This window comes from Grus americana, chromosome 3 (genome assembly GCF_028858705.1).
Source record: "Grus americana isolate bGruAme1 chromosome 3, bGruAme1.mat, whole genome shotgun sequence".
Classification (NCBI taxonomy): domain Eukaryota; kingdom Metazoa; phylum Chordata; class Aves; order Gruiformes; family Gruidae; genus Grus; species Grus americana.
In genome coordinates, this window is record NC_072854.1 from 62499782 (window position 1) to 62521653 (window position 21872).

At 41.9% G+C, this 21872-nt stretch overlaps 1 protein-coding gene across 18 annotated transcripts in view; it reads left to right on the forward strand.

The window, feature by feature from the left end:
* The window catches only part of EYA4 (EYA transcriptional coactivator and phosphatase 4), a 159124-nt gene extending 147850 nt beyond the window's left edge, over positions 1-11274 (forward strand). For 13 of the 18 annotated variants that reach the window (XM_054822053.1, XM_054822050.1, XM_054822056.1 and 10 more), the window contains 6 exons: positions 211-269; positions 380-540; positions 2929-3043; positions 4794-4915; positions 8538-8638; positions 10241-11274. In XM_054822053.1, coding sequence (XP_054678028.1) covers positions 211-269; positions 380-540; positions 2929-3043; positions 4794-4915; positions 8538-8638; positions 10241-10321 — 639 coding nt within the window. In that variant the 3' untranslated portion in view covers positions 10322-11274. Of the gene's footprint in view, positions 1-210; positions 270-379; positions 541-2928; positions 3044-4793; positions 4916-8397; positions 8499-8537; positions 8639-10240 lie in introns of all 18 variants that reach the window. The other 5 variants (XM_054822051.1, XM_054822054.1, XM_054822058.1 and 2 more) reach the window with 1 other exon arrangement.
* The last annotated feature ends 10598 nt before the right edge of the window (positions 11275-21872 follow it).

Sequence of the window (21872 nt, forward strand, 5' to 3'; positions counted from 1 at the left end):
TTTTAACTAATCATTTATATAGTGTAGAAGGAGTTGAAGGTTGTATCGTTTTAAAAAAATTGATGGTGATAGGAAGCTGTAAGTGTACATATGCTGCCATCTTCTGGTGCAGTTAGTGGCCCGCACCGATCTTCAACTTCTGTACTAAGCGTATGGTGAGCATACTCTCTTATAAGCTAATTCATAATTTGATTTATTTTTTTTCAACAGGAGTGTGATCAAGTTCATATAGATGATGTTTCTTCTGATGATAATGGACAAGACCTCAGGTAAGATACAGCACTTTTTCTTTTTTTTTTTTTTAATTCAAAGATTAAATAAATTGAGCATTTACAGGAATACATTGTATTTATTTTTACTGTATTTTGGGTGTTTGCAGTACCTACAGTTTTGCAACTGATGGCTTCCATGCAGCTGCAAGTAGTGCAAACCTTTGTCTGCCAACAGGTGTAAGAGGAGGGGTTGACTGGATGAGGAAGCTGGCTTTCCGTTACAGAAGAGTAAAAGAGTTGTATAATACTTACAAGAACAACATAGGAGGTGAGTTTAATTGTGAAAACCAATTTAGAATGCTGATCAGGTTAAACCGCATGGCGATGCACTCCCACCGAGGGAATGTGCCTTGGAAGCCACAGAGTGAATGGAAAGTGATGTGACTGGGCCTTGGGCTACTGAAAGCTATTGACTGTAATGGCAAAGCCAACATTGTGCTGTTGTGCAGGAGAACCAGAGATGGGAAAACTGAGCAGGCTTCCATTTAGCTTCTGCAGAGCCCATTTTTCTCCTTCAGACCCAGCTAACCTCTATCCGCCTTACTGATTGGTTGAGCCGCTTTACTTCAAATAGGCTGTTATTCTGGGACAGAGGTTGTGTAGTTTCCATAGCACAAATTGGTAGTGGCTGGCCGTTTCCATCCTACATTTTCATGATCTGATTGGTAACAACACACTGCCTTCTAAACTCTTTGCTGGGTACCTGCTAGTCAATATTCACCAGTCAATGCAAGAAGACTCTAGCAGTGCCATAGCACTAGCCCCTTTTGTTTATTCTGTAGCTGACAGAGTTAATTGTGTTAGCAAGAAATCTGATTCTCATTTGGGCTGAGAGCTTTCCTGTTACTGTTTTCATTCATGGACTCGCTCATGTCCATGCCAGCAAGCTTGTAGGAAATCAAGTAGCAGAACTGAAAGACTCTGTTCTGGAGCGTCCTGTGTGACTTGAGGCAGTCAGCCCTCTTCTGAGGAGGGGAATATGTTAACTGACTCCCTCGATAAGAGGCTGCGAGAACAGGGAATACTTACAAGTCTTCAAGCATTGCTACAGCCACAGTTGAGGAAAAGGTGAGGCCAACCCAACCAGGAAGGAGTCAAAGTGAACGCTCTCCCATTCTTTTCAACTCATCTGAAATTTATTTCAAAGGAACCTGAAACTCAAAGTAAAGCTCACCTTCAGCAAAACCAGATGGTTTGGTGTTCACTTACTGCAGTCTCTCAGAAATGGGAGAGAGTACTACTAATATGGACAGTGAATTAGTCATTGCCTTAATCATTTTCTAAACGATGTAAACCTGAAATATATATTTTTCCTTAGAAGTTCAGAGTCTTTACTTGCTGCAGGATGAAGCAATAGAAGCAAAGGATGATAGTAAATGGTTGGCTTTCACTTGCCCTGCCTTGCCTTTCATTGGTGTCATGAATGGAGTTTTCATACATTAAGAATACTTGAAACAGTATTATCCAAATGTTTACTGGGTTTTCTTATCTCTCCTAATGCATCTAAGATTCTACAGCTGTTGCATTTCATAAAACCTTTAACATTAGTAAGAGCTTAAGTCCAAGAGCACAGCATAGGGAAACACACTAAGAGGAACAATCATTGCACAGGCAGAGTGCAGATATGTGGTGCCTTGTATTAAGGTTTTTATTCTTTCCCACATATCCTGCTTCTGAAATATATTCCACCATTAGTGGGCATCCATCCTCTACTTCTCAACTTGTTTAATAATCTTTTTATCACATATGTATCTATTTATTTCAAAATAGTTGTTAGAAGGCAACAGAAGGCTGGATCAAGCTAGGTATTTTTAGGTTGCTTCATTTCAAATTTTTGAAGACAGTCATCACCACTTTTTGGGAACATGGAGTGTGAAAGAGAAGAGGGCTACTAAAGGCCATGAAGCCTGCTTCCCAGCTCTTCCAGGACCAAATCTAAATTTAAAATAGCTTGATTCCAAAGAACTCATGTTTCAATGTTCAATAAGCTGAGTGTTTTTAAAAATCTGACCATTCATACCCAAAAGGAGATTTTAAGGTGCTTTTAAGAACTGAGATATAAGAACATAAGATGTACAGCTGTTTCAGGGCTGTAAATGATATAAAAGCATTTATATCATTACTGTCTACAACAGGACATGAAAAGTAAGCCATCAACAAACAAATGTATTTCCATATGTGTAACCTGAGGTTCCTCTATATACAAAATCACAAGCAGGGCAGTTTTAAACATACACAGATACTGCAAAGGCAAGTTTATTCTAAAGTCTCTTTTTTTTGCATCTCTACCTATGGCATGGATCTCCTTGTTGCTGCCTCTGATGATTAGGGAGTAAGATGCATGTGAGGAGTTGGTTTAAAAAATGTGTATTTCTGAAAGATATACTTGAAACGTAGTAAAGAAGGCTGAATAAACAAAAAAAATCAGATGACTAATTACTAGTATCTACAATACTCTCTGACATTGCTTGATATAGTGGAGTGCAAACAAAGACAGAGAGCAATTTACTGAGCCTTGAAGACAATAGATTTTCTCTTTGATGGTTTTTTCAAGTTCTAGTAGAATTTAGAATAGAAACAATGACCATAAAATATATATATTCCAGCTAATACAGAATTTAATTTTTTTTTCTTTTCTTGCTTTTTTACATAAAAGGCCTCCTGGGTCCCGCTAAGAGAGATGCATGGTTGCAATTAAGAGCAGAGATTGAAGCTCTGACAGACTCCTGGCTAACAAATGCACTTAAATCATTATCAATTATCAGCACAAGGTATGTATTTGAGTCTACTCTAAAAAAGTTTCTAGTTTTGGACTTGTAATGGCTATTTTTTGACATTTTAGGTTACAATAATTTAGTGTCTTTGAAGAACAGCACAGGCCTAATATGACTTTTGAATAGGACATAGGAAAAATTCCATGGAAAGTTATTTCATTTTCAGTGATTCCAGCATTTACTAAAGAGAGTATGAAGTGTCTTCTAAAATGTAATAAATGTCCCTGTGTACCTTGAAAGAGTATTGTAGAATTCTGAGCCAGCCTTTAATTTATTATCTTCTGGGGCAGCATCCTCTGAACTCCACATCTCTCTGTCCTGCCCTTCAATGTTTGTGCCTATTCGCAGTGCTACCTGAATACTGTATAGATGATCCCAGAACACAAAAACATCTTCCTTCTGTCCTGCCAGACAAATCACTATGCTTAAGCATATATCTAAGTTTTCAGAAAAACAAAAACCTGTTTTAACTGAGTTAAAAGTCTGGGTTCCCATTAATGAGACATAAAATGTATTGTTCCTTAGAAATAATAAAACTGTGAACACTGCTGCTGCTTAGTCAGCCATGCAATATGTATCTCAGCAGAAATCCTCAAAAATTCTGGTTTTAAACCATAAAATAGAACAATGTTCATTCATCTTACCTTCTGAACATGTCTGGGAACAGACTCAGTGTCAAGTGGAAAGAACAAACTTGGAAAGATGTGAAAAACTTATTTTAAACATAACAACTTTTGCAATACGTTTATCTCTTCTTGTTTATTTAACAGTGTCTTAAGCACTTTGGGAGAAAAAAAAGTAGAAAATTTGTGTAAGCCATTGTGTTTAGCTCTGCATTTCTTTCCAAGTTGCTAGTCTTCAAAAAGACATTTGGTAATGAAGGCCAGTTGAGCGTTGGTGGATGAGTCTGGAAAACTGTTACTCAAGACTGTTAAATAGTAGTCTTTTGTCTTGTCTTCAAAGAACCGTACAGCTGTAAATCTTCAGAAGCTACCTGTGAGGCAGCTAAACATCACGTATATGTTGCTGGCAGGAAACTGAGATACATTAAGGCAGAAATAGTAGCCTGAGGTCTTTCTTGGAGTTTGTGGAAGAACCAGGAGGAAAAATCACAGCTATTTGCTCTTGGCTGCATGTTCCACGGTCATGCTTATGTTCTAGCCTAAAGTAGCCTGGCTCTGAGTTTTGTGTTGTGTAACTGCTAGCACAACTTCTCCACTCAAGTTTTCATCCTCACCATTTGATGCTAGCTCATTAACATGATTATTCTTATCTCTCCCTCTTCTCAGAAATATTCTTACTCTTGAAACATGAAGAAAGTGATGTCATTGTGCAGAAATGTGTATTGAATGTTCATTTTCCCTCAAGACAGGAGTAATAAATGATGTTTTCACTTTCTCCTAACACTTTTATTTGGCTGGTAGCTTTCAAAGCATTAGAATGCCTATTTTTAGAGGTAGTTGGTGACCTTAAATGCCTGTAGTTTAGTGAACCCATCTTCAAGAACCTGTTTTATATAAACCACTGTGGAATATTTCCTACAAATCAGGCCTGCATATTTGTTAAGGGATTTTGCCAAAAGCTTTATGTACATTTTTCTGGAATTGAAGGTGCTGAGCAGAACTGCTGTGTGAGTGAAAGTAAATGTTGAGGAATCCCAAATATGGTCTCTACAGCTGGTTCACCTCATCAGCATTTGGGTAATGGTTTTAGACTATTTAAACTTAAACTATTTCTGTCATTTTAGGAGTAACTGTGTAAACGTATTGGTGACAACAACTCAGCTTATCCCAGCACTTGCAAAAGTTCTGCTATACAGCTTAGGAGGAGCTTTTCCTATTGAAAATATTTACAGTGCAACCAAAATAGGTAAGAAAATTATTCTTTCATGTATTCTGACTATACTGCATTACCAATATTTTTTTGCCAGTAATGGATGGATTCCAAGCCGCTTCCCTGACACAGTGTTTTAAGATTTAGGCATTGCATATGTTTAGAGGTGTTTTTGTCAATAAATTCCAAATTCAGCTTATTTTCAATGATGCCTGAAGGAATAACGGTCCCCATACTGATTTAAAGCCTCAGAAACTCCTAAGTATGGTGCAGAAAACATAAAAGGTGCAGAAAAGAATGAAGAAGAGTGTTTTGTGAATTCAAATCTAAGCAGAATTTCTGTTAAAATAGTCTCGGCTCTGACCTTCAGCTCTATGTAAGCTAGGCCGCCACTTCACAAGCTTTTTCTGGAAGCATAGTACATCAGTGATGATCATGACAACTGTTACCAACAGAAGCTGTGTTGATGGATGCCACAAGGGCACTTCCCTGTTCTGTTGATAACTGTGTACCTCTTGTGTATTACAGTTTGGACATTCACGGGTTTTGGAAATCGCATCCAAAATTTTCTTGTAAACCAAGGCAAGTTATCATTCCTGTAGAATCTGACACAGCCTACAATGACTGATAATTTTGGGAGATGTCATGATTTACCAATAATTCATTCAAGAATGCTTAATTTCTATACCTATGACACCTTATATGACATGGAGTGTGACACTTAATTGACAGAAGCGTTACAATATATTTCCTAAATGATTTTCACAAGTGAAAAAATAATGCGTATTCCAAAAGTGCCAGGAAAAACTATTACCTCAGTCATCCTCTAATTAGCTGTAGTTGTCCTCTAGACAGAAATCATAGAACGGTTTGGGTTGGAAGGGACCTTAAAGATCATGTAGTTCGAACCCCCTCCTGCCATGGGCAGGGACACCCTCCACTAGACCACGTTGCCCAAAGCCCCATCCAACCTGGCCTTGAACACTTCCAGGGAGGGGGGCCTCCACAACCTCTCTGAGCAACCTGTTCCAGTACCTCACCACTCTAACAGCAAAGAATTTCTTTCTAACATCTAATCATCTAAATCGACCCTCCTTCAGCTTAAACCCATTACCCCTCGTCCTGTCACTACACTCCCTGATAAACAGTCCCTCACCATCTTTCCTGTAGGCCCCTTCAGAAACTGGTAAGCCACAATTAGATCTCCCTGGAGCCGCCTTTTCTCCAGGCTGAACAATCCCAACTCTCTCAGCCTGTCCTCATAGGAGAGGTGCTCCAGCCCTCTGATCAGCTTCGTGGCCTCCTCTGGACTCACTCCAACAGCTCCATGTCTCTCTTGTACTGGGGCCCCCAGAGCTGGACGCAGTACTCCAGGTGGGGTCTCACCAGAGCGGAGTAGAGGGGCAGGATCACCTCCCTCGACCTGCTGGTCACACTTCTTTTGATGCAGCCCAGGACACAGTTGGCTTTCTGGGCTGCAAGCGCACACTGCGGGCTCATGTTGAGCTTCTCATCAATCAATACCCCCTAGCCCTTCTCTTCAGGGCTGCTTTCAATCCATTCTCTGCCCAGCCTGTAGCTGTGCTTGGGATTGCGCTGACCCACGTGCAGGACCTTGCAATTGGCCTTGTTGAACTTCATGCGGTTCGCACAGGCCCACCTCTCCAGCCTGTCAAGGTCCCTCTGGATGGCATCCCTTCCCTCCAGCGTGTCGACCACACCACACAGCTTGGTGTCATTGGCAAACTTGCTGAGGGTGCACTCGATCCCATTGTCCATGTTGCCAACAAAGATGTTAAACAGTGCTGGTCCCAGTATTGACCCCTGAGGAATGCCGCTTGTCGCTGTTCTCCACTTGGACATTGAGCTGTTGATCACAACTCTTTGAGTGCGACCATCCAGCCAATTCCTTATCCACCAAGTGGTCCATCCATCGAATCCATGTCTCTCCAATTTAGAGACAAGGATGTCGTGCGGGACAGTGTCAAATGCCTTGCACAAGTCCAGGTAGATGATGTCAGTTGCTCTTCCCTTGTCCACCAATGCTGTAACCCCGTCATAGAAGGCCACCAAATTTGTCAGGCACGATTTGCCCTTAGTGAAGCCATGTTGGCTGTCACCAATCACTTCAAATACCATCAAATCAATCACCAAATACCTCAAATACTTTAAAAACTTCAGTCAAGGCACAATGTATCCCAAATACCACATGGTACTGAGCAGCCTCTGGAATGAATGTCATCTGTCATACAGCCTGTACACATTGGATTCAGTCACTGAGATTGCACTTGGACCAAAGGAAGGAGCATTAAGGAATAGTGCTGACAGCACAGAAGGGGGTGGTGAAGTGAAGCACAGTCTCTGGAGGCTCTGTCGAAGTAATTCTGCACCAGTAATTCCGTCTGGGAACAGTGTGGCCACTGTTACACCCCTGTCAGGAGCACAGCAAACTCTGTTGGGTACAAGATCTCTCTCTACTTTTCATCACAATGATCTCTGCACTGTGCTGAGCACAGGACTATAATTGCAGCTGTTCCTTGCACACACTGAAATCTAGTCCTCACTCAACAGTTAATACACTCGATGCTTTTCCTAATCATATGCCCTTTTTTGTGGGACAGCTGAAAAAACACGAGGGGAGGGCAGTAAGAATCAGAGATCTAGAAATCATGAGCTTGTGAGAAGAGACTATCACCCCCTAGGGTGGGGATAGACATAATAACAAACAAGGGAAGAAGCTATTGCAGAGAGGAAAGAAATAATCTTACTCTACGTTGATGGGAGGTATGATTATAAGTGATTTCTTTGCAATAGGGCACATGTGGGTTGCGTGTCAAAGAAAAACTTCCTAATGGAAAGGGTTCATTAAATATGGAGATTGGCTGTGGAAACAGTGAAATCGTCATATTAGGACAGTTTTAGGATTGATAGCACAACCATTTGTTGATAAAGCTGAACCCGCAGTATAATGAGAAGACTGGTAGATGACTTTGCTTGGTCTCTTTCAATCCTGTTTACTGTTGTTACCAGCTTAGCCCGCTTGCTTCCACACTTCTTCGAAAGAGCCAAATGTTTCATGGAAGTTCTCCCAGGAACCTGTTGTCTAATTTTATTTTGATTGCCCATTGTTCTTTTAACACTTTTTCCATTGCGACATCACTCATTGTTGCAGATACATTAGAATTAAAATTGCTGCTTTCCTTGAAAAAAAAAATTACAACAATAGAGAAACATTTAAATTAAATTATTAATTCACTGACCTATTCATTTTTGCAGCACTGCTAATTCCTTTATCTTAGTGGCTTTCCTGTAACTCTTAAGAAAGATATCTAGTTTTGCCTGGAGCAGCCTAATGTCACTGAGAGAATTACTTGCTTCTCACCAGTTTTAGCTCTAAATCCCAAGGCTGGGAACTTTAAAAAAGTAGTAGTAAGAATGTCTTACCACTGCAATTATCCTTTTTAGGGCTTCACCATAACTCACTTGATAGCTTGAATAAGTAGTGCATTGTTTTTCAGGCAAAGAGAGCTGTTTTGAGCGTATAGTTTCCAGATTTGGCACTAACATAACTTATGTTGTGATTGGAGATGGCCGAGATGAGGAACATGCAGCTAATCAGGTAACTTCACTCTGAACTCTTATCTCATTTATCTTCCAGGAAAAGAAAGTTGCTTTGAACGAATAATGCAAAGGTTTGGCAGAAAAGTAGTATATGTTGTAATTGGGGATGGTGTAGAAGAAGAACAGGCAGCAAAAAAGGTAACCTGTCTCCTGAAATGTTGGTGTGATACATAGCTACTAATGCAAGCCTTTCTGTTTGCATTTCTGTCAGTGTTGCACAATGGCAGAATGACAAATAATTTCAGTCCACAGATGCAAGGCAACAAGAGCATGATGAGATCAAAACTTAGAGTAAAATGAACCATTTGGATCCTAGCGTTTGCTTCACTTCAGTTTGGAAAGCAAAAAAATTCAAAATTCTTTTAAAAATAAATGAAAAATGATTGCAGCGAAAATCTCTGACTAGCTTCAAGCAAATTAAAGATAAAAAGAAGAGATAGAAAGGGCTAGGACATGATGGTTGGGTAGTGGTTTTCTTTAAATGGTGACGTCAGGGACATGTCAAGGGAAGTGTTACAGAGAATGTGGAAGAAAACCTAAAGGACTGTGCAGATTTTTTGCTGACATGGATGAAGATCTGTAGCTTACTGGAGCAAATATGGTGAACGTGTAATTTGCTTCAAGAAAGATATATCTGCAAAAGGAAAAAGAATGCAAATGTGTGTTTCTGAAAAAGAACTGTTTCTTTAGAAATATTCAATTTTCTCATGATAATAATTCAAGTCTAAATTTTACCAGATAAGTTTTCCATGTTCAGAAACAGATCAAATTAGTAATTTGCACCATACTTCCCAGTATAACCTTGGAAGTGTGCAGAAACTGAAAATTTTTGCCTCACGATGTCTGCACAGGACAAGTGATGTAAATATAATTGTGCTAGGAGTAGCAAAATAAAGTGCCCTTTTAGTATTGTAGCTGGAATGGAAACAAAATACAAAGAACCAAAATGCTCGTTCCAAATGGTTCCTTAATATAGGTACAGTACTGGTGATGGGTCTTTTATACGTTGTGCTAAACAAAGGTGGTTGGATTGTGTACTTTCCAGTTTGGCATGCTTTTTCCTTAACGTTGGCTATATTGCATGGATAGATACAGAACTCAGAGAGATGGATGAATATAGCACATTACAAATAGATCTGAACACACCATGAAAGTATGGGCTTTATTCTGATGAATTGCTGAAGGAGGATAGTGCGTATATCTGCATCTCTCACAGACACTGATGCTTTCTGCAACACGAATGATCGTTTTTTAAACCAGAAATGTGTTATTTTCTTATCCAGAGAGATTCCTTTTTTCCCCCAAGATGGAGAAAAATGTAATTCAACTCTCTTTCAAAGTGTTGTGTATGAAGCCTCTTTTAATGAAAGTCCTACAGCCCTTTAAACGATCATTTGGTGTTTTGCAAAGTCTAATAAATGGAGCAGAAAAGGATTTCCTATTAATGCTCCTTCGTATGGGTTTGCATGCTAACAATAAGCAACTAGCCCCTACTAGATAACGGGCTCTTTCCAAAGAAACTATTAAGAAAGACTATTGAATTATTTTAACTTCAGTTGAACTATGAAGCTCAGATCTATTTTGGTCTGATTTTTGTCAGTACTTCACTAGCAAAAATCAATCCAGAAACACAGTGGTGTAAAATACGTGGTGGTATTCTGACTAGCCTCGTGTGTCATGTACCGCCCTGTGTCACAGTGTTCATCTTTCCTGACCTTTTCCCCCCTCTAACAAACACAGCACAACATGCCTTTCTGGAGGATATCCAGTCATTCGGACCTCTTGGCTCTCCATCAAGCACTGGAACTAGAGTATTTGTAACTGTGTTCTAAAGTTGGCGATCCTTTTTTTTTATATATATATATATATATTTCAAGTACACTGAATTTTTATGTGTGATTCAATGCCTCTGGCTTTACACATATGAATTGTCTTAAGAAGGGAAGAAATCTTTGGAATTAAAAATTCCAAATTGAAGAATTCAGATTGCTGAATGGAGTTAAAACATTAGTGCTACGTAAGGAAGCTCTATGGTCTTATATATGCAACGTTTTTAAATGAATTAAAACTGTGGAGGTTGCTGGTACACACCAAGTGAGCCCTGACAGGAGTGAACAAAGGACTCGAACTGGCAAAGCACCAACATGCGTTTTCCAGCCGACAAGGTGGTGTTCAACAACATTCCTCAAAATGGGATATATTCTCAGCACTGAGGTTTGAACCAGACTTTAGCCTACCTAACCCAGAAAATCTGAATTGGAATGCACTCAGACTGTATAATGACAATCCTGTCTAGACCTGTAATTTGTGTAAATTATTGATGAAAATAATTTACTGTGACTTTATTAGCAGCTGATTTTGGAAGTGGATGCAATTTTTCTTTCTTTTGGGGGGGCAGGGGAGGGAGAGGGTTATATAATATTGTCTCTTTTATAAGTTTGGCAAACAGAATGTGCATAATGATGTGTTGTGCCTTAAAGAGAAGACTGTGTTCGTGTGTTATAATGTAATTTTGGTTAAAAACTATGTAGATAAACAAAAAAAAAAAGTTTGTGATAATTTTTGACATGACCAAATTTGAAATTCAAAGAAATCAAAGAGCAGGGCTGCACCAAAGCATTTAAGTATTTGTTGCAGTAAGAAAAAATAATAAAGGAAAGTTTGTGTTTTTATTTGGATTCTGAATAATTCCACTGATTGTTTGAGGAAAGTTAAGAGTATGTTGGGACGTTGATACTGGGGACCGCTACCTTGAAAACTAAAAAAAAAAAAAAAAAAAAAAGTGTTTAACACCTTCAGCATCATTTCTTGATTCTCCAGCAAGAGAACTAAGAGCCATATTCATGAATTACTTAGTCCACTGAAAGCCATACAGTGAGTGCATCTGCTGTGTATAAAAGAACAAATTCCCACTCAGCAGACAAAGTGTGCAGGTGGCATTACTGGAAGGTGAAAATGTGGAGTTAAGCCCAGATGGGGAATAAAACACAAGATTGTTAGGAACAAAAAATTACTAAAGAATCTCTTACCAGTCAGATGCACAAATGATGCTACATTTAGCATATTCAGGATCAACACAAGCTGCTGAAATTGCTGGCATGATGACATTGGCCATTTCAGGAGCACAGTCCACTTGGTAAATGTAACAGCATTTTGGTAGCTTTTCCATTCTGTTCCACATTTATGTGTCTTCTTTTTTTCGGGTCAACATGATTTTCCTCACCCAGTTTTGATTGTACAACGATATTACACAGGAGCAACCCTATAGCATGTCAGGCATCTGAGGAGAGGATAAGGAGGGGATTTTTATGAAGAAACATTGAGAAATATATTACCTTAATTTTCATCATTACTATTAATAATTATGGTCCATACAGTGATAATTACCTGGCAAGTTTTGAGCATGCTACCTTTCAGCTTTGGAAAATGAGCAAGGTCCATATTGCACACAGGGTCCCCATTGCTCCACGCGCAGCTCAAGCACTCTGAAACAACAAGAAGTGGTTTGTCTCTCATGGCAGAAGACAGAAACTGCTTTTTGATTTTTAACACTGTACATGGAGACACCTGAGGTTGCCGTTCTCTGACACGTGTGAAGAGAAGTGTGCAAGAGAAGATGTTAAATGTACGCTCCAGGATGCCTACACAAGCACTGTAGTCAGCACCAAGGTGAAGATCTTCCTTCTCTGTGCTGTGAAGCCACCATATGTCTAGTTACCAGGTAGTAACTTTGTTGATTTAAACTTTGTAGGTTATATGAAAGTTAGTTGGTAGGTGAAAGCCTGGAGCTACTAAAAGTCCAAGGCAAAACTCCTCTATAAATTCATAAAAATGGGATTTCTTTGTTGGATTTTCTTTGTTGGAATTGGATATACAGGTCACCACAAAAAACCCCTAATGATAATTTGTTATCACTGGGCAGTTTAGAGCCATCACATGAGACTTGCCACATATGAAATCACTATACACTAGCTATTTGGGTGATTGATTTGTGTGTCCAAAATGTAAGAATGATGCATACCTTTTTTATATTTACAGTACCTGTCTCGTCAAATTTGGCCTGGAAGTACATTTTTCATAAAAAGCTGTAGTACCAGCTTTTTGTAGTTTTTCAGGTGGGAAAAAAGTATTTCTGCTGGAATAGGAAAATTGTTCAAAGACCTTCTCAAGTTCCAGCATCATAACATTGCATGAGAATCTCAACATAAAAGCCTTTATAAAACAAAAAATTGGTATGGTGAACTAGCTTATTTGTCTTTTTTTTTTTTTTTTTTTGGACAAGTCATAGTGTTATTTAAATGCATGAAGCAATATTATTTCTCAAGTTATTTGTTCAGTTTTTCAGTGTTCTTTTCCTAATAAGATGTAAGAACAAAAAACAGCCCAGCAACAACCATCGGTGCTTCTAAAAGGTTTGCAGTGCCTTCATTGGAGTTATGCTTAGCTCTCTGTGGGAGGTATGGCTCAATTAATATATTGGACTTCAAGAGAGGAGATGGAGGCAAAAGGAGGGAAGTTTTACAGAGCATGACGAAGTTCTGATTTTAACTTGGATTCTGTGTGCTACCATAGCAGAAGTTAATTATAAAAATAAATAATCTGCAAAAATGTACATCCAAATAAAATTTGAGGATTTAGCTGAAAAGCCTTCGCAATACTAAAATTTTAAAACAAAATTGCAGAGCACAAATATTCTCTTGCAAAGCAAAGAATGTGATGTATCTTTAAATAACAATGTGTAGTACATGCCTGCCTTGTAGAGAAATTACTCTGATGCATTTTCCTGCATGAACAATACAGAGGAGAAAATAACCAAGGCAGACATGTAGTCACGCCAGGCTGTTCCAGGTGGGCCGGAGCAGATTAAACTGAAGGCAAGTCATTTTGACATTGAGTGTATTTTAATTCAACAGCATATTAATCAGAAACTGCCTTCCCTTCAGCCTCTCCTCAACAACCAAAACTGAGCACAATGTCATGTTTGCAAGTATTTGGGGCAAATGAATTATAGAATATAATGCCTTTGCTGATACTCTAGCAGTTTTCAGCCAATACAGAACTTGAACGTTCATTCGGCATTTGAATAGTCAGCTTGCAGAATGCAAATACAGTGTGATCGCAATCACAAGGTAGTATCTTAAATAGACATAACTCTGTGCTGTTCAGTGTATCAGTAAAAGAGAACAGGAAAAACTGAAAATGGTGCTTCTTTTTAGATGCTTATGGAGATTGTGCATAAAGATACAGGTGACAGCCAGCTCCCAGATCTCTTTTCATTAGAAACCACTGTGAGAAGCAGCGTTGGCATCTAAAGCGGATGCGGAGTATGTTCCAGTGTAAGCACTGACAAAGGCGATGAGGCCAAATCAAAGTCCTGTATACAAGCACACTTCATCTCGGGGCAGATGAAATCCTGCACCCTATTGGAACTGTAGAGTTTATGGAGAATATGGACTTGGCCCACAATAGGAAGACTAGAATTTAGCTGTGAGGTTGTATCCAGATCCAGGGTTTTGGTTCAAAAGTCACCTCTACTTTACAGGATTGATACCAGGCATATGCTCTAAATGAATATGGTATTTAGTATCTCTGAAGAGGAGCTGAAGTGACATGAGCCAAAAACCCAGCAATAGCAGCATTTTGGAGACATAATTGAAGCCAAGGGTCTCTGTCGTGTATTAGCAGATTATAGTTTATTAGGGCCTACATAATTTAAGAAAATGTAAATTAAAATTAAAAGCTTGTAAAATTATGTACATCTTTACTATTTCTCAATAAATACACTTGGAAATGTCATTTTCTGCACTATACCATGTTGTAAGATGTTTGATTTGTGGTTGAAACCCTCTACACAATGTCTCTTATGAGAACCGAGCATGACCTTGGACTCCTTTTAAGTATGCCTTTACTGCCTTTGTGGCTCATGCCTGGAGCAACACTGTGCCCATGTGGTCTGGTAATGACTGGCTCACCTGCGTGGGGCCGCTGGAGGGAACCTGCCTCTGTTCCTCACCAAGACCTGAGAGACAACTAACAAACACCTTTGTTGTGGTGTCCTCCAGACAAAATACAGAGGAAACCAATTTGATGATCTAGACATACAGTGTATTCATTTAAATTCCCTTACCATTTCACTTACTAATGTTACGCTAATATTCTTCTTATGGATATGGGTTGTTCAAGAGACAGGCTGGGCTACTGAAGGGAAGCAGCCATTCCAGTTGAAGCTGAGCCTTATGAAACTTTGTGTTTGGGAGCAGTGCTTCATGTCTTAATGACCATGGCTTGAAGGAAGCAGTTCCCCCACAGTCTGCTTGCACAGGCTTAACCAAAAGTGGGACTGCAGGACTATCAGCACACATAGACATGACATTATGATCTTGGGTACAGCATAGCAAGTGGCAGAGTCTTGGTAATCACAGCGCTGCATCCACAAGAGACAGCATGTAAATAGGTTTTTTTTTTCCCCCCAGGAATTAGATTAAAGCATGTCTGTTGAAAAGATCACAGAATCATAGAATCATTTAGGTTGGAAAAGACCTTTAAGATCATCAAGTCCAACCATTAACCTAGCACTGCCAAGTCCACCATTAAACCATGTCCCTAAGTGCCACATCTATGCCTGTTTTAAATACCTCCAGGGATGGTGACTCCACCACTTCCCCGGGCAGTCTGTTCCAGTGCTTGAGAACCCTTTCGGTGAAGAATTTTTTCCTAATATTCGATTTTACCCTCCCCTGGTGCAACTTGAGGCCATTTCCTCTTGTCCTATTGCTTGTTATTTGGGAGAAGAGACCAACACCCACCTGGCTACAACCTCCTTTCAGGTAGTTGTAGAGAGCGATAAGGTCTCCCCTCAGCCTCCTTCTCTCCAGGCTAAACAACCCCAGCTCCCTCAGCCGCTCCTCATGAGACTTGTTCTCCAGACCCTTCACCAGCTTCGTTGCCCTTCTGTGGACACGCTCCAGCACCTCAATGTCCTTCTTGTAGTGAGGGGCCCAAAACTGGACACAGGACTCGAGGTGCGGCCTCACCAGTGCTGAGTACAGGGGGACGATCGCTTCCCTAGTCCTGCTGGCCACACTATTCCTGATAGAAGCCAGGATGCTGTTGGCCTTCTTGTCCCCCTGGGCACACTGCTGGAGCATATTCAGCTGGCTGTCAACCAACACACCCAGGTGGTTTTCCGCCAGGCACCTTTCCAGCCTCTCTGGCCCAAGCCTGTAGCATTGCATGGGGCTGTTGTGACGCAAGTGCAGGACCCGGCACTGAGCCTTGTTGAATCTCAACAGATAACTGTTCTTGTATGTACATTTGCCTTCTACTCCGATTTTAGGAATGAAAAGGCAGATATATCGAAAATAGAGAGACAAAATACAAAGAAGGCCTATCTACTGAGCAGACTGACCCATAGAAAACAGTAGTTTTAACATTTTGTCTCCCAGATGGATTTGCATGTGACTTTACAGAAGAGGAACCAATATTCAGTACCATTTCAGGAGAGTGAGATAATAGGTAGTCACAAAATGGTTTTCCCCCATTAAAACTGGGGGAGATTTCAGAACTTTTCCTTTTTCACATCGGAATAAAAATTAGATATTGGGGGGTTTTACTTAAAAGCTTTTGCCTGGGTTTTAGCACAGTCTTAGCTTTATTTCTCATTGCTGAGAAACTCAGTGCTATGAATGGCTGTCAGTATGTTCTGCACATGACAATTCACAGCCCTGAACTAAAGTAAAATCATTATACTGAGAGCATTTATGGTTGGAGAAATAACTCTTCCTCATTTGGGTGCAGAAATACCTCTTCCTCATTATCCACTACCTATAGTGAATCCCCAAGGAAAACCCAGCAGAAATTCAGAATGGAATTATTTGTTACATGTCTTATCCGTTGTTTGCTGATGTATTATTATCTCCAGGGCATGCATGTTTGAGGTTGACTTCTTTGATCCATTTTCCTTTTTTCCAAACAAATAATGGATTCAGAAACATTTTGCACATTTTTATAAATTTGAGGGAATTGTTTCAGTTGTCAAAAGCCCAGGCAGTAGGAGGAATGCTGAGAATGTCAATAGTTTGTTTTTGAATGTTATTTTTTCTACCAATTTCAAAGACTGATTTTCCAAGAACTGAATCTCTGATTTGAAAGCACTAATAAAAAATAAAGGATGATTTCTTTTTTTTCTTGTTGAGAAGAAAAGGGAGAAAACACCAGAAAGTTTCACAAATTGATTTTTAAGTGGACAGGCAAAGAAAATCCTTTGTTGCACAAAGCACCGTTTCTCAATTTGCCAGAGGAATTAGTCATCAAGCATCCATCTAAACATGGGTTATTAGAAATTCTCATATGCACTTCAATAATCATGAAGCAAGAGAGCAGAGAAGCATGAAGGACAGGAGTTAAATGAACTGTATCATATCAAGGAATCAGGCTGAGAATGGAGGTTAATAAGACTTGATTTTTCTGTTGGGCTCTCAGTGTCTGGGAAAATAAAGTGCTACAGAGGAGCGGCAAATGGAAAGTGATTCATGTTTCCTAGGCTTCTATACAACCTACTGTGTCCTTTACCAGGAAGCACACACTTTTTCTACATTAAAAAAAAAAAACCAACCCACAACTGGAGCTATTTGGAAAATATTAGAAATTGTTGACTCATTGAAACCAAAATACGTTTTGGGACTGCACACACCAATGTTGATGAATGGAACATTTCTAGTCCTGTTTAGAGAAAGAGTGAATCAGGAGCCCACCAGATCAGCCAGAAAAAAGTCTGAGCCATTGCAGGACTCTGGTGAGCATCTCAGCTGGCATATCAAGCCCCTGTTCTTCGCTTTCAGCTTGTCTGGGTTAGGATCTTCGTTTCTAGCTTTCCGACTCAAGAAGGTCCCAGTTTAGTCCCAATAGTGAAGAGGAATATTTCTGAAATTAGCAAAAAGAGGAAAAAAAAAAAAAAAAAAAGGAGTGAAAGGGAAGGGAGGAAGAAATGAAGAAAAAAAAAATCTCCCTCGTTACACAGCACTAAAACCACTGTGCCTATTGTAAAGGGTTTTGGAAAAAGAAATCTCCCTAGAAAGGATTTAGCAGCTGAGAAGCTGTGGTTAGTTGGTTGGTGGGCTGCAGCGTGAGGGCAGGCTGACCACACATGGGAAGAGCCCAGCAACCAGAAAGGGTATTTTCCCCGGACAGTGTTTGTGTATCTCTCCTGTTTTACAGCACAGCCTCATTTATGTTCTTCGTGCTCTGAACTCCTACCCCATACAGCTAACCCGTCTGACTGTCCCACCAACTCTGGACCACAGGTTTTTGCAGGCTGATCTCTTTGTTTCCTTGTTTCTGTCTGGTTTTACACCTTTCTGTCACCTCATTGCAGCTGCAGCCCTTTGCTGTCTGTGAATTTACTAGGATCCCAAATAGCCTTTCGAGTGCAGCAGCTCCTTACAGCTTTCGCAGCAAAAAGGGCTCCAGCAGTTATGCTACACAGGCCACAGAGGTGAGCCAGTCCCTGCAGCCAGCTTCCCTTCCCACCTGGGACACTGGGGCTGCAGGAGGGCGAGATCCATGCATGGGACCAGCCGTAAGCAGCAGCCCAGCCAGACGTGCCACTTCCCTTTGGTGGGCAGCGCTGCAAACACTTCCCTCTGCCGCTGTTGGCAACCAGCATGGCAGGGAGCGACTGTCGCTCTTGGAAGAGCAGGCAGGCAGGAGATGCCATATGCTTTTACAGAGCAGCAGGATGCAAGGCAAGCAGAGTTGTCCTTCCAGGGTGGGAGCAGAAGCAGAAAACTGGCAGCAAAGGCTTATGCACAAACATAAATGTAAGGGGTTTGTGGAAGAAGCATACCGAATGGATGCATCCCTTTGTGGAGTTGGGGGGGACGCCTTGAGTACAGCTTGCTGTATTAGCATAAGGACATTGTGTCTAGAATTGTGAGCCTCAAAGATAGCTGAGCAAACCTTGGAGCTTAGCAGCAGGACTTCTTTGCAGGGTTTTTTGGGGGGGGCACAGTGGGTTAGCCTTTGTTAGCAGCCAAACTCCCACCCAGCCGCTCGTTCACTCCTCCCCTCAGTGGGATGGGGAACTAGGAAGAACAGTAATGAGAAAGCTTGTGGATGGAGATGAAGGCAGGGAGATTGCTTAGCAATTACTGTCACAGGGAAAACAGATTCCACCTGGAGAAAATTAACTTATTGCCCTTTAAAATAAATCAATGCATTGGGTAGTGGGAAACAAAAAGGCAAATGTTAAACCAGCACCTTTCCTTCCCCCATTCCCATGCCCAGCTTCACTCCTTCACTGCCAACTCCTCTACCTCCCCCGAGCAACAGAGGCAGGATGGGGGAGTGTGGCGGCTACAGCCAATTAGTACACAGCAGTTCCTCTCTGCTGCTCCTTCTTCTTCACGCTCCTCCTCTGCTCCAGTGTGGGCTCCTCTCCACAATCTGCAGTTCCTTCAGGGAATGTCCACCTGCTCTGGCACGGGGCCCTCCATGGGCTGCAGTGTGGTTATCTGCTCCACCATGGAGCTGCTCCTCTTCCTCCTCACCTGGCCTTGGCGTTCCCTCTGCTGCTTCTTACTCTTTTTGTTCCCTCCTCCTCTGCCTGTGCGGTGTTTTCTGCCCTTTCTTGCACATGCTTTCCCAGAGGTGCCGCCATCTTGGTGGTGGGTTGGTTGGAGCTGACTAGAACTGGCTGTGTCTGGCACGGGGCAGCCCTGACCTCTCCTCACAGAGGCTGCCCTGCAGCCAGAATGGGGTGGGAGGGGAGGTGTATCTCAAAAAAAACTCAAACACAATGTCAAATATCTAGTTCTGCATGGTTTTCATTAATGGTAGAAGGCTGCTGGAAGAGGACAAGTCTTAGCAGGAGGAGATGCAGAGACCTAACCACAAGCAGAAGAGCAGAGGGAGACACAGGGTTTTCTTCTGCTGCCCAAATTAACCCAGAGCTGAGGAAGAGGTCCCAGCACCTCTGAAAGCTGCTGCTGGAGAACTGCCAGATTAGATCTCAGCAGGTCTAACTCCTGATGTCTGGCTGAGACACACATGGCCATACCTTTTCACCTCCTGCCCATCATGCATGCCTCCCACTCACCTGCCCCACCCCACCCCCAACCCAAACCCCACCCCCACCCCCAACCCCACCCCCAACCCCACCCCCAACCCCACCCCCAACCCCACCCCCAACCCAAACCCCAACACCATCCATCCCATCTCCAGCCCCAGCCCCACTCACAGCCCATTTGTAGGTGGCTTGCAGAGGAGCAACTCACCTGCCCCAAGACACCAGGCACACCTGAGGTCCCATTGAAATGCCCACATGCCCAAGATCCTCCTCATGCCTTGCATTGCCTCCAGGGCATCAGAGAAGCTAGCAGGCCATTTGAAAAGTGCCACCCAAGTGCATAAAAGCCATCCCAGCCATTTGGCAACTGAGCTGTTTGCTTTTAGCAACCCATGAGGACATGGCAATTCACAGCCTCATGATGTCTGCCACATGCAGACAGTTAAATAAATTAATTCTCCAGGAAATAGTTAGCTGTTATTGTGAAACCTTAGTAACAATCAGCTGCAGTTGATTTAATCCTTTGCCATTGCAACACACTAATGGGCTAAAAAGATGGTTTTCATTTATTTATCTGTGTGTATATATATACTATTTTTCTCCTGGTATAAACAGTTTATTTGGTGGGAATGGGCAGTAGTGAACAGGGAATGTAATGGATACCTTCTAAGTGTGGTTTTTAACAGCGTATGAACATTCTCTTTCACTCATGCAGAGTGCTGTCCCAGTGATGACAAACGTGTGCGTATTGCTCTGTGAATCCTGCTTCAGCTGAAAAGCCGTTGCTTCTGGTGGCAGGATCCCTTCTGCTCCTGCGTGGGTCTCTCTGTGCCACCTCCTTCAGACAGTCCTGACCCGTCACCCTCCAGCAGCGCTTTGCATAGGACAGGTTTCAGACATGACTGGAGGTGCTGGTCAAGCTGCCAGCTTAGTCCCTCCATACACAACTCATTCCTGCTGGCCGGAAACGGGAGAGCAACGATGAAATGCTTTTTTGTTCCTGATTTAGCCACAGGGTGTGGGAGCTGCTGGTGTAGCCTGGCGTATCCCTACGGTACCTGATCCCATCCCTTTTATTCAGGACCCCTGTTCAGGGAGGGCAAGGTCTTCACAGGCTGTCCCTGCTGCCCTGGCCAGCATGCCCAGGACCAGCTCTCCTGCAGGAGCAAGGCTGCATGTCTCTGTGCTGGGGAGGTTTGGTGCCGTGGGAGGCCTCTGCCTCTATCTCACCACCATATCCCATGAGCAGCCTATAACGCTTTCTCTACAGGAGTGCATCAGCTTCACATGCTGTCTTTCTCACATGGAAATCTTTTAGTTTGATATGGTTTTATGGTACAAACCATGACTGGAGCATGTGTTACACTCCTGCAGCCATGCAAAGGGGCATTTACTGGAAACCCTTAATGACATCTCTGACTCACAATCACTCATACTTAAAGCAAAACAAAACAAGGAGAAAAAAAATGGGGGAGGGAGGAGAATGGAGCCAAGTGCGGGGGTCTGCTCCACTCAAACAGCATATGGACACTGATTTATGAAATGCGATCCTATTCTCAGCAATCACCACAGGCCACTGACACATGGCAGCTGATGGAGGTAAGGTAATTAACACAACTCAACTTCTCCTGTTACTCACTGGGAGATAAAATGAGGGGTTTATCGCAAGCCCTGAATAGCCTTGGTGAAGAACGCGTTCATATTCAACATTGAACTGCCTGGTGGCCAAAACAGAGGCTGCGTAGCCACCCAGCCCCCACAGCCAGTTGAGAAGGGAAAGAGCCAAACCTGCCCAGGTCCTGCTCAAGGTGGGCACCCACCCCACTCACCTGGCCCCTCGCCTTGCCCACCACAGCCTCACTTGCCACCATCCCGATGGGAAGAGGGCAATGGCCCGGGCAGCATCGCCCCTGGGGTCAGCCCCCAGGGAGCAAGGCGTGCAACTCCCAGTGCTTCACTGATTATTTCTGAGTTAGACTAACTTCTTAGACTAAGTTGGTTCTCGGTGGAACAGGAGTTCTAGCTGGGAGGAACCTAATCACAGAGGGGAAAAAAGCAACACCTAATTCGGGCCCTCAAGAAGTCAAGAACCACTTGGCCCAAAAGGCATCCAAGCACTTGCTAGTGTTTTTATTTTTTCACTTTACCTAAATGCTCACAGAGAGTTTTCTTCTCTGGTTAAACTGCAGTTCCTTAAAAGCAGTTCATTTATAATGGAAAGGCTAACTCAACCTTCACTCTAATAACCAGGAAAACACAACAGTAAAATGAAACAACAAATCATTGCTCTGACAGTAATGAGGCGCT